We start from the raw sequence: 18,053 nt of genomic DNA on the forward strand, positions 1-18,053 counted from the left end.
TTTCAATTCTCACTTGTACTAATAATATGGGAAGTGCTAAATGGCCAAAAAATATGCCCAGAATTTGGTCAAAAAATTAAAAAAATTATAATATTTTTTTTATTTTAAAATAAACTGATATTTTTTCCATTTTTTAGTGAATAAGTATTAAAGTTAAAAGGGTGAAAATGTTTAAAAAGGTAAAATAACATAAATAAAATATTATTTTGGCTAAACTCTGACCAAATTTTCTGGCAAAAAGATTTTTCCGAACAGGATATCTTTTCTTTTGAGTTCTTGGAAGTTTCTCTCACCCATACTCCCAAACTATGCAAATTATGTATTAATAAAAATGCAGAGAGAATCCCAATGGGTCAACTTTCATGCCAACCTGTATAGTATAAAGCATCTTTTGAGATGATAAAATCGATTCCATAAAGGGATTCCCAACATTTTCGCTATCAGACATTAATTGAAAATATAAAAAGAATTTATTTTAGAAATAACAAAAATAATAGATATAATAAGGCTCTTTATATGTGAATTCACTTGGATGCATTTAAATTTTCATTATCTCAAGTCAAATTTGTGAAAAGAAAGATTGTATAAAAGCGCATACCGAAAATCCAAAATAAACACAAACAAATAATATAGGGTAAGTGATAAAATAGTATTGTGAAATATTAAGTAAGGATATAATTGGAAAAAGAAATTAAGTAACACTGGGAACACACCAAATCGATTGTTTCATAAAATGGGGGTTTTCATTGTTACGTTATAACAAAATTTAACAATACAATACATTTTAAGTAATAATCAAAACAAACATTTTATGTATGGTAACAATACAATATAATAGGTAACAATACAATACAAATTACAATACAATAGGTAACAATACAATAAGAGTATGCATATGACCAACAAGGGTGGTAGAGGAGTGGTAAGTACTCCTTCATCCTTAACCAAAAGGTCTCGAGATTGAGTCCCCTTAGATACAGAGTCGCCTTCGACTCCAATTTTTTTCCAAAACTAATTTTTAATTATATTTTACCTTTTATAGCGCAACAACAATTTTTATAACAACACGTTCTTTGTATAATTAATCATTTTTATAGAAATAGAATTTCTAAGATTATCAATAATAGGAATAGAAATTCCAACCATATATTTTGATATTTTGCCAAATTGTTTTGGTTCGTTCGTTTTTTTCCTTTTTAGGTTGTTGTGGTAACAGGTAACCTGTTGATTATTTCTGTATTAATAATCGCACTAATTTTTAATTAACCTGATAATCAATAAAATTACTCATTTTAGTGATTTTACACATATCTAGTACTCCTTCGATCTCTTTTTACTTGTCAAATTTTAATTTGACACACATATTAAGAAAATATTGATTGATATAGTGAGTTGTCATTTTACCCCTTTTAATTGAATAGGATCCCAAATCATATTTATTCACTATATTTTTTAAATCAATATTTATAATTAAAAAATATATATTCTTTCTTGATTTGTCAAAAAGTGACAAGTAAAAAAGAACATTAAGTTAGAAAATATTGACAAGTAAATATGGACGGAGGGAGCAGAAGAGTTGAGAAATTTCAATTGAATTTAAGTTGGTAAAAGAATCATAAAAATTAAAGACTCAAAACTCGTAGTATTACATACTCTTTGTCCCTAATTACTTGTCTATTTTGATAAATCAAGAAAGGATAAAATATTTTTACCTATTATACCCTCAATACTTCTTGAAAATCTTAAATTTTTAATTCATTCACTTCATAATTAATAAGGGTAAAATGGTAAACTTATTATGTCAATAATTATTATTTTTAATAGGTGTGCCAATTCAAAAATGAACAAGTAATTAGAGACAGAGGGAGTATGAAATTAGGACGGTGATTTACAAATTGAGTGCCCCCCCAAGAGCGCCGTGCATGCTGGAAATTCCACAAAAAATTATATATATGTACCTTCACTATTTAATTATACGTTAAAAGTTGCAAGTCCCAGCGCAAGAAAACTGCCTACTTTGCTCAATTTTTTAATCTAAATTAAGTTATAGATATTTATATTTCTATAAATCATCTCATTAAGAAAAATTAAGAACTCATAATTTTCAAATTTTAGATTCCCCTAAGTTATCATGTGTTCTAAAAAATATTTATAAATAAGACCTCCTATCTTCCACTCAGCTATGACCTTGTCGCATGGGACTTGCCTAGTGCAATTTACATCTCATGTGCAGTGGCGGAGCCAGAATTTCACGGTAACTAGTTATTTGTCACATAAAATTGGTAGCGTAGAAGATGCAACACTAGAAATAGTGCGGTCTTCAATAACATGCACTACTCCATCAACCCCACACATGCACCCATTGTCTTCATATATATTCCCTACTTCTCCATCAACTTAATGTATTTGTTACATTTCATACATTTGAACTACAACTTCTCAAAATGTTTGCTCCAAATTCTCAATCCCAAATTTTTCTCACCTTCAATTTTCTTCTTTTTTTCTCCCTTTCACTAAACAATGTCCAAATTATTGAAGCCATGTCAACAATCACAGCAATTTCCAAAGACCAAATCGCTTGTGAAATGTGCACCACTTGTGAAAACCCATGTCAACCTATTTTGCCTCCATCACCACCACCACCATCACCGTCACCTCCGCTTTTATGCCCTCCTCCACCATCACCACCACCACCACCGTCACCGCCTCCTCCACCACCGGTCAATTATTGTCCACCACCACCTCCACCACCGGCACGACGTTCATGCCCGGAAGATTGCTCTCTACAACCTCGTTCACCACCTTATTCCATATATCCTTATTTTTCGCCACCTTTAGCTTACTCTAATAAATCCACTCGATACAAAAATCAACCTTTCGTTACTTGTCTTATTATTGCCATTGCATGTCTTTTTAAAACTTTCGGGCTAATGTAGTGTCAGATCGTTCGTTTTAGGTCAAGTCTGCATAATTTTACTTAAAACGTCTTGTTGTACTCCTATGATTAATTTTTATTGATTTTTAGTTTCAAACTTTGTTCGTATACTCAACATAAGCGGGGAAAAAAGCATAGTGATATGTATAACATTTAATGTTTGTTTGCTTATATAAATAAATATATGTAAGTTTCATGTTTAGACAATGTGAAGGGATCTAGCAAAAAGAAATTGAAGGGGCAAGAAGTGGTGGATAAAAAAAGATGGTGTACCAAATTGCCAAAAAGAAAGAATTAATGTGGATTCGAAGGACATCTCATATGCTTCTATAAGGGAAAGTAGGAATAGCCTTCTTTTGCACTTTAGGTAGTGGAATTCAATAAGTGACTCAAGTGTAATACAAGAGTCACATGCTTAGTTTTTATATCATTTATGATATTTTACTTAAATTTACTTATTGTTGGATACTAATGTACTCATCTATTCTATAAAAAAATGAAGCATCTAATTGGTTTTTATTTTTTTTAAGTTCTTTTGGTTTTTTGTGAAATATTTTTTTATAGTCCAATTAATTCAGATATGAGCAAAAAATTTCACTTTAAATATAATACTTGTCATCGCATTATAACTTTTGGTGAATTTTTAGATGATCATTGATAATTCATAATGTTCATGTTTCGAAAGCTTCAATATTATTTATCAAACACATTGGTTGCCAATCACACAAGAAGAAAAAAGTGGGAAGATTATATTGGATTATAATTCCCATAGTAACTTCCACCACATAATCATTAAAAGCAAATGTTTATATAGATTATAGGAGTAATATTTTTGGGGTGATCTTGGAAAGTTGGAATAAAGATCAATTTTTAAAGCGTGACAAAAGAGCATCGTATAATAAGGAAAAAGTGTCTAATAATTATATGATATAAACTTTTTGGATTTTCATCTGCGGTTTATGTTTATTTTAAATTTCGATTAATTTAGATTTGCATTGTATAAGATCTATTAAAAGGAGAGATTTTTCCTACTAAATTTTTTCTATTCCTAGGACTCGTATTCCAAACACCCCATTAAAAGTGGACAAATCATATTCATTTCATCACAACCTTCGATGGTAGTAGATTTTCTTTGTGTTTCTATGTTCTTTTAAACCTCTTTTTAATATGAATTTGGTGAACTTTTAGGAATGAATTATTTCTTCTGCCACAATATAATAGACTTGATTGGAAGTTACTATATGTAGAATAAAATGTTCGAATGGATTATTGATTTATTCAAAATATTGAGTTAAATGTGAAAAGTAAAATTGAAAAGTATAATATTAAGGCCTCGATTAATTCAAATTCACGCCTAAACGAAACAGAGAGAAGGGAATTCATTGAAGGAACTAAGTAACAAATTAAAGAAAAAATACTAGTTGTTAAATCGAAAAAAGGAGGAGTATATTTTTTGAACAAAAGAGAAAGAAAATCGATAGAAATCATATTCCATTTCCCTTTATTCTTATTCCCATTTCATGGCAGTCAGTCTGAGAATGCTGATAAAAAGAAGGTGAAAAAGGTAACATTTTTGTGCTCCGTTTGATTGACACTGTTCAACTGACTTTAGTTATGCTGCTGTATTTAATAGAGAAAATTTTAGAAATAGCAAATATAATAAATAGGAGTATAATAAAGCTCTACAATTATAATTTTGATAATTGCGCTTCATAGCTTTAATTCTGTTTGCAATGGAAGTTGTCGCTTGCATTCTGTCCGTTTGTAGATTTCACTTGCGAATATACAAATAGGGTATTTATATATTTAGGAATTTTTTAGACGTCCGTTTGTATATTTCACTTTTCAATATACAAACAGGGCAATTTATTATGATTTTTAATAAATCATATACAAATAGCTAGAATAAACATATACAAAATTCTGAATTTATACAATTAATAATCGAATTATACAAATTTTGAATTTATATAAATCAAGCGAATTATACAAATTAGGCAATTAACAAGAATTGAAAAAACTGTAACCACGAATTACTATTTTCTTAAACTGTAGTCATAGTATCTAATACAAGCTAAATGTTTGTTCTTCCGCATAATTTTCCCTATTTAATATGTAGTTAGGGAATAAATTAAATATTACTAATATGAATACAATACAATGAAGAATAACACCATCCAAACAAGGTGTTAGGAGCTAACGACTGGATTAGCTAGTTGGGCCTCATCAGTTTTGGGCCTGCATTATCAGTCTTGCTCAACATTTCCACACCTCAGCGCAACAAAATTGTTTAATTTATGATAGATTCAAAGAGATGTTAAACTTAGTTTAAGGATTTCCAACGATATTTCAAAAAGGAAAAATTAGCTTATTAAACCATATATACTAATTCTATCTGTACTTTCAAACTTAGCTTAAGTGAGAAGTGTATATCATCTAAGCAACTTTCTATTGTCAAGCTTGAGTTTTTTCTACACCTCCAAGGAGTTCTCACATTTTAATGTACTTGACGACTTGAACTCATAACCATAAACTCAAAAATAAAGGATACTTACCATCTGAAAAGCAACGACCTGAGGCTCCTCCCCACTGTCCCAACAAAAGTTCACTACACCACATTTATCAACAAAAAAAATAGCACGCCAATATAATTAACAAACAAGCTAAGCCAATTCATATTTGATACCTAAGGCCAATTCATATATATATATACTGACCAAACAATAACAATAACATATTCAATAGTATGCATATTTGACTCTTGTTTTCGACCCAACGCACATTGGGTATGTTGGCAAACAATAGATTTGAAACACGTACATTGTAGGATAATCAGAATTTTAAGGAGGATACGAAAATTACATGTATTCAACAATTAAAAAAAAAACCCAGTACTATCAACAAGAATACATGTAATAAGACAGACAGACTCTCTATAATTCTACATACCACATCTACAAAAGTAGATTAGGATGTCCTCAAATCAAACACTCTTAAATTTTCTATGGAAATTTGGTGGCACAATTTGTTTAGTCCACTACTAGCTTCTTGACTTCTTAAACCTATTGCTCGTGGAGGTAACATGTATCCCATGAAATTAGTCGAGTTGTGCCTAAGCTTGTCCAAAACACTACAATTATTAAAGAAAAAACACATATTCTGATTGGTTAAAATGGAATAAATTTATGGTTACAGAAACAAGAAAATGGGAAGAACCAGAATGAGACAAGTGATAAAAGGATGGTTCTTGAACTGAACGGATTTAGAGTCAACTATATAAGGTGAAGGACGGTTGTGAAAATAGAAAGGGAAATACGGTAAAATGGGGTTTGGAGGTGGTGGGATAGGGTATACAGAAGGGTCGGTCGGAGGATAGTAGTAATCACCATCACCGACACCACCACCACCGCCATTATAAGGCGGTAATGGAGGCTGCTGAGAGCAACCTCCCGGGCAATATTGTGGTGGATGAAAATTATAGTCAGATGATGGTGGTGGTGGCGGAGATGAAATGGGCTGACATGGGTTGTCACAGGAGGAGCACATTGTGCAGGTTATTTGGCCTTTGGCAATTGCTGTCGTTGTCGGCGTGGCATGAGTTAATTGGACATTGAGAAGCAAAATGAGGGTGCTGAAAACTAGTAATTGAGAATGCAGGGGAGCCATTTGCATGAAAACAGAGGAGATATGAAACAGGGCAAATGAGGTTTTGAGTTATGCACAAAAACAAGAAGTGAAATAGAAGAGTTGTTTATGGTACTACAAAAGAAGAGGACAATAATAGTGAGAGGCTAAAAAAAGTGAGAGGCTTAGAAGATAATGAAGAGAATGGGTGTGGGTATTGATGACCGCACCATTCCTAGAGTTTTATCTTCTAAGCCACTACTCTCTATGTGACAAAATTATTACTCCCTCCGTTTCACAAAAAATATTTAAACTTGGCACGAAATTTTAGAAAATAAAGAAGACTTTTGAATCTTGTGGTCCTAAATTAAAGTTATGTCAAATATACAAAACTACTTGTGACCTTAAACATGCCACGTGAAAAACTAATATTAAAATGTTACCAAAAAAAGAAAGAGATCATTCTTTTTGTGAAAAGGAGGGAGTAATTCCCATTGCCCTTTTCAAGTGTTTGATATAACACACAAGAATGTGAACGCAATCAGATATCTAAAATTTAGCTCTACGCACCCGCCTAGTGGTTCAAAAAAGGAGGTGGTTTTAGGTTCAATCTTATTGACATACTTCATACAAAGTCGTATTTCGTATTTGTTAGGAAGTATTGTCCCTCAATATAGATAGAATCTTTTTAGTGCTAATTCAAATTTAATGGGATATAAGATCATCTGCCAAGAAGCAGAGGTAAATTAATTCCCAGCAAGTTATGATGTCTGTTTTTTTTTACCCATAATACCCTTGAGTCTTGACATTTCCATTTACAAACATGATGTCTGTTTTCACAAAAGAAAACAAGACCAAATCATCATAAAACATAAATCACCAGTTTTCACCACGAAGCTTTCTAAGAATCCTACCTTGAGGTGAATCCGGATCACCTCTCATAGCATTCATTTTCCATATCTCCACAGCTCTCAAAAGAGCCTCTTCAGCCGTATCCAATTGTTCCGGCCTCCACACCATCATCCCGCCCCAAGGGGCGGGATACAGAGCAATACCATCATCCGCAGGCGCATCAGTCGCCTGCGTGATTGGCTTCCTCGTATCAGCCATCTCCATTTCCGCTAATGGAGATGGCTTATGATGACTAAAATACTCTCTATCATCTTCAAATTTCTCTCCCCTGCTTTTCGATTCGTCAGGCCACGGAGAACCATCCAATCCAGCACAACTAACATCTTTTAATGACGTTTCATCGGTAGCATTACTAGATTTCTGTCGTTTTTGTTGTGTCAATGGGTCTATAGGTTGGTTAACGCCCGTGCTTTCGATCTTTTGAGATGACCCGATCGGTGATTTGGGTGGAACAAATGCATCCTTGGCGTTAACAGACTTTATATTGGGTTGTTTCTTTTCATTTTCTGCTACCTTAACAGATTCCTCCAAGTCATCTCCCTGTAAACACAGCATTGTAAGGCGATTTATTCAAACACAATTTGGACACTGCAATAATAAGACGTGACAAAATTGTAAAATATAACTCTGGACCTAACTCAACCCAAAAATTAGTCCACAAAGGAAGATTTGTCATTATCCATATAAGCAAACGGTAACCCACTCTAACAAAAATTAACTCACGGATTAACTAAGACCCATTAGAACAAAAACAACTTTTAACGGCAATAAACAGACACATTAATAAAGAGTGCTAAAATCTTTATCGACATTAGTTAAGTGTCATTAGATCGACAAAGACTTTAGAGACATTAATAAAGAGTGCTAAAATTTTTAGCGACATTAGTTAAGTGATCTAATGTCATTAGATCGCTAAAGACTTTAGAGACATATACCAAGAGTATTAATTACTGCTAAAAATGCATATTTAGCGGCAATTGAGCTATTGCTGCTAATTGATTGCAGCTAAAGATCTTTTTTTTTTTATCAAATTGAAAATGAACAATTAAACTATAGAGTTAAAAATAGGTAAAGATAGTGCAATGATCATTTTAAGTGGATTGATTTATGCCTACTACACTTTAGGCAAACTGAATCGTAACCCATCTAATAACTTAACCAATTTTAATTGCCAAATTCATCAAATTATTGAACTTGAAAATATTTGGATGGTAAGCACTCTCCACCTCGAACTCCATAAGGCAAAAAAGAAAAGAATTGCTTACTTCAAGAGGTCCAGAATGGATGGCAGGATCAGCTGTTCGACCTCCAGTAGAAGAGGAAAATGATTTGTACTTTTGAGATTGTGCATATAAGAGTCGATGAAGTTTTGTAGATGAAGAAATCGCCAATCTTGTTTGCATCTTTGAGCTTTTTTTATATTACGCAACGAGTAATTAAACGTTTCAAATTTTCTTAATACTTCTATTGGAAATTAGGTGAGATTATATAAAAGCAACACTAAAAAACTTGTCACTGTAGGCATTTAGATAACGTGTCAACTTTTGTAGACGTGACTAGAGTTTTCTAGTGACTCCTCCACTCTTCTGTTTCGTGTCAAATTCTACACTTTTCTCTTCCAGAATTGCCTAGAAATATTCTACATAACATTTTTATTTTACCTTTTCCCAAATAGTTCTAGATAGTTGCAAAATTATGATTTTACTACTTTTAATTAAGATAATTAAGGATTTGCCAAGATACTCCCTTCAATAAGCTCTACTATTATCAAATTATCGATCACCTCCCTTATTAGTAATAAAATTTTGAATTTCGACTCTAATTATGAGATCTTTTCATTTCATTCGAGCTGAATTATATTTAGTTTTGAACAGCAGGCTACTATTGCATTACCATCATGGTTAACCTTCTCAACACAAACGCAAACACAACCACAACTAGCTATCAATTTACAATTATTTTTGTCGATTACCATCATAACTTGTCATAACATCAAGCTTTTAAAGCGCGGTTCATAAAAAACTACTTACTAGAAAGGGGTAACAGTAAATTTCTTACTTTCTTCCCCACTTTTCCACCATCCAAACAGCCATGTAAATTTTTTTCTTCATATTCCTTTATCTCTTTTCTTTGTGTCCCTAAGCCCCTAGCGTTTGGCCCAAGTTCTCAAATTATATTTGGATAAAAATTTTGCTGAAGTGCGCCAAATTTTTCTAAAAATATTTTGACTATTTAAAAAAAAATGATTTATACCCATAAGTTTTAAAAATTATTTAAAATATCCATTTATATTATCACTTTATAATTAATATGTTTCATTAAAAATAACATTATAATATCATGGATAACAAACAACAATTACAAATGACAATTTAGGCAAGACAATACATTAATCGCATACTTAAACTTGTCACTAATTCAAGTTATGATTATAACTCATTAAACACAAATTATTCTTTTCCTCAATTTTATCACTCAATTAGAACTCAAACTTTTTCAGAGGAGATAGTAATAAATATTAGTTGAAATTAATAAATAATGCGTATCTTTTTATAAAATATAAAAGATTTGGGTAATTTTGAATTTTTTAAAATTTTCAAATATTAGCACTTGGCCCAAATACTAATTTTTTTTTCAATATTTTGAAACTTAAGGTACTTGACAATATATTTATCAAGTTATATAATCAAATATCACTTCCCAAATTTTTCTTAAATATTTTTGAGCCATACGGGTCCTCAATACACTGAGGGGCTAGCTTACAATGACAATAAATGTGATGATAGGTACCAATTTATTAATTTTGGCACCCTGTTACTGCTGCCAACTCACAATTGACACCAACCAAAATTCATATACATATATATATATTAGTTTTTAGCAGTGATAGACATGACGTTGATAGTAAAGTACCAACTTTCTTGGCGATGATTTAATTCTCATACTCCCCCTTCGTCCCAAAATATTTATTATTATATTTTGTTTGATATAATATGATTAATTTTTTGTATTAAATTAATTAAACAATTTAAATATTAAAATATTTCGAAACGGATAGAGTAATTAAATCAGGTGGATTTTGAAATTCAATTTTTCCCTCGAGTCGAGAAATTAATGGAGTCTGCATTCAGAACTGATAGATCCTCCACAGAAAGTACCAAATAACACCACAAAATCCAAAATTTGAATCAAAATTCAAAACATTACTACATTAGCAATTACAACTGAAACTGAAAAAAAAAAACAAAAAACTCTTGATCAAAATGGGTCAATTAATTAGTAAAAATTACAATGGGTTTTGCTGCAAGTAGGAATTGAGGGTTAGAATAGTAATTTTCCAACAGATCCACAAGAAAGAGCCATCAATAATATCGCCGCTTGTTCTTCTTCTCTTAATTTTCCTCCAAATCCCATCAATTTTCCAATTTCTCTACTCTTTTCCTCTTTACAAACAATTCTCCTCTTCTTCTCAACACCCAAAATCTGTCTCCTCTTCTTATTATACTTGATCCCACATGCGTTGCACAACGACTAAAACACAACAACAACAAAAAATTAAATCACACTGTATAACCGTCTATCAAAATAATAATCGACAAATATATATTGATCTAAGTTTATTTTTACCTTGGGACCTGATGGACCACTTCTCCAAAGAGGTGTTTTTGTGGTATGACAATAACTACAAGATTTCATTTCCTCTGCTTCTTCTGATCTCTAAACATCATAAGAAAATTGAGATCAGTGAGCAGAAAGAAAAAATAAATAAAAGTAAGGTTTTCATTGACGACTCTTACCTTTACTTCCTTCAGATCCATCACTACAAATGTTACTGTAAATGTTAATTAAGATCACCCAGTTTGTTTGTGTGGAAAGAAAAAGTAGTAACTTTTAAACGTGTTAAATTGCAAGGCGGGAGAAAGATTTGTAGTGTTGATGTGGCTAAAAGAGATACACAATTGAACTACAATAACTAGTACTAGTAGTAGGGTGAAATGGCTAAAAAAAAAATAGGGGATAGGGAAGCTAAAACGGCAATATAGTACTCCCTCCGTCCACTATTGTTCGTCAAGATAAGATCATGCATAATTCTTAAATTTTTTTTTAATATAACATGCAATTTGACTAATATAATCCTACTATTAATCATTATTAAAATGGTTTGTACTTTTGTAAAATTGTAAAATCAACTTTTTTCTACATTAAAGTAGTCTTGTAACTTTAAAATAACTACTTTTTGTAAACTAGTAGTTATGTAATTATTAAGGGCAGAATTTGAAAAAAATGACTAATTATTTCTTAATTGTTTAAATTGACAATTAATTTTGAAGAGCTATTTTTCGTATACCTGACAAACAATAGTGGTCGGAGGGAGTATTATTTTGCGGACACGACATCATAGTTAAATTTAAATTCCTGTTTTGGGGAATTTTACATTAATACCCTTGTGATTCAAATAGTTTACTCTGAGTCAGAAAAATCTCAGCCGTTGAATTCTCTTATGATACGATCGAGGGTTGTGATGGGAAGTACCATGGGCATGGTCCCGAGGGTTATCGCTATCGAATGGAAGTAAGTGGCAGGGGTCGATCTCAAAAAAGGTATGAAAAATTATATTATATTAGATAAAAAAAAAAAAAAAAGTTGGTAGGAGTAATTTAATTAACATTGAAATTCGTGGAAAAAAAAGAGATTAAAGGCAAGACTGATAAATTATTAAGGTAATTTGACATGAATGTTTCATTGAAATGTTCATTTTTATAAGAGGAACAAATTAAATTTTTAAGTTTAAAAATAAAAAATTCGAAATAACTAAATTGATAAAATTGAAACTGAACTTAAGAAGATCGATCATTTAGATTTTAGATACTTAAATACGAAAGAAAATCTAATAATTGAAATTTTCATATCCAATCTGAACTGTCGAAACGTCCGCCCCTAGAGGTGGACCCAAATGCAAAGTTGGGGTGCACGTGCATCCATTAACCTTGAGAAAAATCATGTGTATATATGTATATCTATGTTGGAAAACTGACAAAAATTATATATTTGTAAATTGCGTAAAAAGTACTATAAGTCACAATAATTGACAATTCAAAATAATTAAAAGATATATGAAAAATTTACGGTCAAAGATAGACTTGTTTGAATCTCGAAATTCAAAAAGTGTCACATAAATTAAGACAAATAGAGTAATTAACAGTGCACCCATGAGAAGCATAGGAGTGGTTTGTGCCATTGGTATACGCCAAAGGTACCACCCATGAGACCAAGGCTCAATTTTACTTGAATTGTTTAAATTGATGCATCCAAAGTCTTCAAATCCTAGGTTCACCTCTGCAAACCTCATAACAACAATAGATAATTTATCAAAGCAAATGTCACTCATTTTATTTTAAGTTTAGATTAGTGCACCCAAAGTCTCGCTCATAATTAAACAGATACAAACGAACCATAGCCATTAAAAACATGTATAGTTATTAACCTACTTTACTTATATCTAAACATCCAACAGCAAGAACATCATTAGTAGAAAACACAAATACATATGCTAATACAAATATTTGCCTAGAGCCTTATTCTTCACCATTTTAGCTTGCCTTTATGTTTCTGGGCCAGAACATTGAAAAGTTGGGCCAGACAGGCAAAAATGCTGGCTATAAAGCACATAAGACATGACAATGCAAATAATGCCCAATCCTTAAATGTTTTCTTGACAAGTTGAGCTCTGTCTGAAATAAGCAATGATCTGTAAACAGCTTCAGTTACAGAATATGCTGAGATTGGATCATATTCATCTGCTAATAATCCATATTCTGTCACACAAACTATATCATATATTCCATTAGTCTCTGAGGTACCAAGATGTTTGCATATTTTCAATCGACAATCGATTCGATCCTCAGTTGATAACTTGTCTCCATGAGTTAAAATCAATATGGGGTTCCCATCTGCAATACAAATATCTGAGTTTAACTTCTATATACTGATAATATAAAAAAAAAAACTTGTTTATTGTAACAAGTGGAAATAGAGAACTAAGAATACAAGAGAGTAGGAAATGTCCAATTGGCACTTGTGACACTACAATTTCAAATTTTTTTTTTTTTAGTTTCCCAATCGGTTTTCGGAGTACACACCGAAGTCCCAACTAAATCTAGATTGCGCATTACATGGCTCATTTAGGGGTGGCACTCCCAACATAATTTTCTTCATATCCAGAGCTCGAACATGAGACCTCTGATCAAGGATGAAACAATTTCACCATTGCACCACAAGATCTCTTTTAAGACTAGGTAAGAGACAAGCTTGTACTCTCTCTAGTCATTTTTATCTGACATTTAAGGTTTGACTATAATTTACTCCTTTCGTCCTATTTTAATTTTTCTTCACGTCCATTAAGAAAAAAATGTCCATACAAAGTATAATTTACTAATTTATGCCATCTATAATTATTTTTTTTAGAATTGAGCAATAATAAAAATGACTACTTATTTAATGTTAAGAGCATAGTTGAAGTTAAAATAGTTCTCAACTTTGATTTTGAATTTCTAGGGACAAACTTTTCTTAAGTTAAAGCGACAGTTAAAATAGAACAGATGAAGTACTTGACTGAATGAGTATGGATGAGTAATAGAGTAATAAGAGAGAATTAATAATTAAAACTCACTAGATTTGTTGAGTGAAGATGAGCAATAAAGTTGCTTCAATGCATCCAATGGCTTAAAATCATCAAGTTTGAGAGACTTATATATTTCATAAGCATTGGCCACCACCATAACACAATTGACTCTTCTCTTTATGAACATAGAAGAAGAAGCATCCTCCAATTCATTATTTAACATTGGTACAAGTACATGATCTTCTTGTCTGGAACACAACTTCTTATGGTGGACTCCATCAGGAGCCATCCATTCTTTCAATTCTAGAAGAGCTTCATCAACTCTATCATAATCGAAACCCCTCGTATCATAAATGCAGAATCCACTTCGTGTTGATCTTAACACATTGTGTTCCTCCATCGTTAATGTCGTGTAACCACAATCATTTCCTATGATTTTTTTTTAAAAAAATCACAAGAATTGAAGTCTTAAGAAGAAAAAATATTGATATGTACAAAATTTGTGGTATTTTATGGCTATAAAAACATGTCCTTAACAATAAGACATAAAGTACAAAATATATAAAATTAAACAACTTTAAATAGAGAATATGTCATTCTTTCTGTAACAAATTAAAAGGGGATACTAGAGTATCGTATACAATGAAACAAATAAAGCAATATATGATTCTTATAAGCGATTCCAACTAGTTTTGGACTAACGTTTCTCTTTTATATCATCTCAAATGTTCCTTATAAGTTACTCTCTCCGTTCTCTTTTACCCGTTCAGTATACTAGAAATAGATTTTTAATTTAGTTGTATAAGCAAATTAAGAGAGAATTGACAAAAGGGAGTTGCTCAAATGATAAGCACCCTCACTTCCAACATTAAGCCTCAGAGTTCAAGTTACCAAAAGAGCAAAGCAAATACAAGAAACGTATAGAATTGACGTAAAAATAAACACTTGATTAGCAGTTTCTTAAGGAAAATGCAAAACGCAAAATGCAAAATGCAAACTGAACAAGTAAAAAAGAACGGAGAAAGTTGAAGGAATGTTGCATTAAGTACCTAAGGAAGTTTGTGCAAAAGGGATGAGACCAGATTGACCAAGAACACTATACATAAGGTTGACAAGTGAACTTTTGCCAGCATTATGAAAACCAACCAACAATATAGTATTCACAGGTGGAATATCCAAATCCTCTTTGTTAATTCCACCAATTGGCACCCAAAAGTCTCCTACTTTATAAGACATTAACTTTTGTCTAAGCTCATCAAAACTCTCGATGGACATCAAATATAACCTCTCCATTTCTCTAAGCACTTTAAGTATTGGTGTCAATTTTGACAAATTTTGTATTTTTTCAAACTTGAATTTTACACACTCATCAAATTTTGATGCTAATCTCCACCAATAGTGCATAGCTCTACTTTCTTCATCTTGTTTGTTAAGATTAAAATTTTCATCCCTCATTGTAGTAGAGCTAGCACTAGTTTTTTTTCCTGTGAGGCTACAGGAGCTAATTTGCACTCCTATTTAAAGTAGTTCTTGTCACTACTAGCTTGGTACAAGCATGGCTGAGCCATAAGGTTACGTATCGTTTCGATCGAACTTAGTAACTATATAAATTTGATATATTTGTATAAATATTAAATTCAGAATTTAGTTACTAACCCTTAGCTTGCATTTGAACATGCGATATATAATCATGATTTCAAATATCGAATTCTTTAAAAAGCACAATTTGGGATTTCAAATCCTAATTTCAAAATTTTTAACATACAAAGCTTGATTCATAAGTTTATATTTTATATATTTTAAAAAAAAGACCTGATTTTTTTACAAAGACTTATGTTCGGCTTGAAGATTTTGTTTGTACCATGTGAAAAGATTATAATAAAGAATAACTAGTTAGTAGTAACTACTATTATTGACTAGTTGATCTTTATAAAATTATGTGTATTTGAAAGTTTGTAATCACAAATATTTATTTATAAAAGGAACACGGAGATATGTGATTTATCCGTTCGATGCCTTAGGATATTTTGATATCTTGTTTATCAACTATGGTTTGATCATTTGGTAAGATTGTATAAGAATTGAATAAATATTAATAGTTTCCACAACATGTGAGGTTTTCATGTTTATATATTAGAAAAAAATACAAACTTAAGAAATTCAAATTGCTTGTCATAATAAAATTTCGACTTTAAATCACTAATTCCAAATCATGATTTTATATCGCAGGTGCAAACCGGCCTTAATGTCATTAAGTTCAAATTTTGATTCTCCCTTTGGGTAAAGTGTTTACTTCATCTATCTTAATTTATGTGGCACCATTTGACTGACATACTTTTTATTTTAAAAGACATTTAAAATTCATTATCTAAAACAAACTTTAGACATTTGTTTAACTATAAATCATCTTAGTAAAAGTAAAAAAGAGAACTTTAAAGTTAATCTATTTGTGACTATAAAAAGGTGATATTCTTGTTTGGACAGACTTTTAAAAAAATGTCACATAAATTAGAACGGAGTAAAAAAACAGGGACAAGAAATTGTATCATCAATGACGCAGTGTTTGTTTTGCACCACAACGGTCAACGGCTACTCATTTCATCCTATCATTTCGCTCACTAGGAAGTTTCTAAGAACCTTCAAGCCATAACAGTACACATGGAAATTTTTGGACATGTCCCGTATCAACAACGATAATATATTCAATGTATTCTCATAAAGTGAAGGTTTAAAGAAAATAGAGTGTACACAAATTTTATCTTTATCTCTGAGGTGAGTTTGAGAGACTGTTTCTAACTGACCATTGACTCAAGACAGAAAAAAAGACTAGAAAAAGACCTAATAAAAGTACAAGAGACAATAAATAGTAACAAAACAACATATAGTAGCAGAACAGAACTACAACCAAATAATACAAAACAATAAATATCATAAAAAATCAAACATCCATATGCACTTATTCGTACAAAGTGTTTATACTGAATCAATTAATGTAACTTATCATAGTTGAGCAATATAATGAAATAACTAAAGTTAAGTGATAGTTATATATGTTCAAGCATGTATCATGCCTCTATTTGGTATAACTACAATTAAGTGATAGTTGTATATGTAAACAATTGTTCAAAAAAATTCACGTTTTCCTATATATGCTTTGTGGAAGTACAATTTTTTTCTTAATTCGCAATATCCTTAACTATTTTGTTCATTATGCTGTGTATGTATCAACATATTCACTCCATTCAGGTTGCAAGTGTATTTTCTCCTCTAGTTATGTTCCGTAAATATAAAAATTGTAGCTATGTTTCAGAATTATGTTCTAAACTATAGCTATTTACGGAAAAAAATTAATCTTGTTCCGTTTTTGTCTCTGGTTAGCCCATTCCAGATTTGGGCGCAAGCTACTAACCCGTTTGGCCATAGATTTCTCAAGTAATATTTGGAGAAAAAACTAGCAAATAGTGTTTATTCATACAATTTGTCATTATTTGACAAATATCCCAAATTTTCAAATACTAGTTTTTTCTAGTATTTGAGCCAAATCTCATTATTTGGGATCTTTTAAAAATTGAAATTTTACACCAAATTTTTATTTTTTACAAAAACACCCTCTATAGTAGTTGTTTGCGTTGAATTACATAATTTTTTACGTGAACACCAAAGTAGTGATGAAATATTCAATAAATATGAAAGTGATGATATGGTTGTTGATGAAAATGATGAACAATCGGCTCAAGGTAACAAAGTCATGTGCTTTGTCTACTTCATGATGTATGGAATGATGCTTGTTGCACTCACTCCAAACTACCACATTGCTCCAGTGTCCTGGACACTACTTGTTATTTGTTGCAACGAAGATCCAATTGACTTGTAATACAAAACTTATGGTTAGTTTTTGATAGTTTTTAAAACTTATAGGTATAAAATCATATTTTTCTAAAAAAGTGAAAATATGTTTTC

The 18,053-nt window shown here is 31.2% G+C and overlaps 5 protein-coding genes across 5 annotated transcripts; 1 reads left to right on the plus strand and 4 right to left on the minus strand.

Annotated features, from left to right (window-relative positions):
- Nucleotides 1–2,540: 2,540 nt before the first annotated feature.
- Nucleotides 2,541–2,936, plus strand: LOC107063122 (leucine-rich repeat extensin-like protein 3). Its single transcript, XM_015314581.1, has one exon. It carries the CDS (start codon nt 2,541–2,543, stop codon nt 2,934–2,936), a length of 396 nt encoding a protein of 131 aa, XP_015170067.1.
- A 3,188-nt stretch (nt 2,937–6,124) lies between these two features.
- On the minus strand, nt 6,125–6,601 carry LOC102598102 (leucine-rich repeat extensin-like protein 3). The gene has a single exon (XM_006359868.2). It carries the CDS (start codon nt 6,599–6,601, stop codon nt 6,125–6,127), a length of 477 nt encoding a protein of 158 aa, XP_006359930.2.
- A 684-nt stretch (nt 6,602–7,285) lies between these two features.
- LOC102584557 (uncharacterized) lies at nt 7,286–8,943 on the minus strand. Its single transcript, XM_006359824.2, has 2 exons — nt 8,737–8,943; nt 7,286–8,011 (listed from the first exon to the last, which is right to left on the minus strand). Exons 1-2 carry the CDS (start codon nt 8,872–8,874, stop codon nt 7,436–7,438), a joined length of 714 nt encoding a protein of 237 aa, XP_006359886.1. The 5' UTR covers nt 8,875–8,943; the 3' UTR covers nt 7,286–7,435.
- Nucleotides 8,944–10,691: 1,748 nt separating this feature from the next.
- On the minus strand, nt 10,692–11,474 carry LOC102584883 (GATA transcription factor 23-like). The gene is made up of 3 exons (XM_006359825.2): nt 11,269–11,474; nt 11,099–11,188; nt 10,692–11,002 (listed from the first exon to the last, which is right to left on the minus strand). The coding sequence occupies exons 1-3, from the start codon at nt 11,287–11,289 to the stop codon at nt 10,793–10,795; spliced, it is 321 nt and encodes a 106-aa protein (XP_006359887.1). The 5' UTR covers nt 11,290–11,474; the 3' UTR covers nt 10,692–10,792.
- Nucleotides 11,475–12,951: 1,477 nt separating this feature from the next.
- LOC102585765 (uncharacterized) lies at nt 12,952–15,794 on the minus strand. The gene is made up of 3 exons (XM_006359828.2): nt 15,143–15,794; nt 14,142–14,522; nt 12,952–13,422 (listed from the first exon to the last, which is right to left on the minus strand). Exons 1-3 carry the CDS (start codon nt 15,546–15,548, stop codon nt 13,055–13,057), a joined length of 1,155 nt encoding a protein of 384 aa, XP_006359890.1. The 5' UTR covers nt 15,549–15,794; the 3' UTR covers nt 12,952–13,054.
- Between the last annotated feature and the right edge of the window lie 2,259 nt (nt 15,795–18,053).

The sequence above is a fragment of the Solanum tuberosum genome, unplaced genomic scaffold (assembly GCF_000226075.1).
Source record: "Solanum tuberosum cultivar DM 1-3 516 R44 unplaced genomic scaffold, SolTub_3.0 scf00309, whole genome shotgun sequence".
Taxonomy (NCBI): Eukaryota; Viridiplantae; Streptophyta; class Magnoliopsida; order Solanales; family Solanaceae; genus Solanum; species Solanum tuberosum.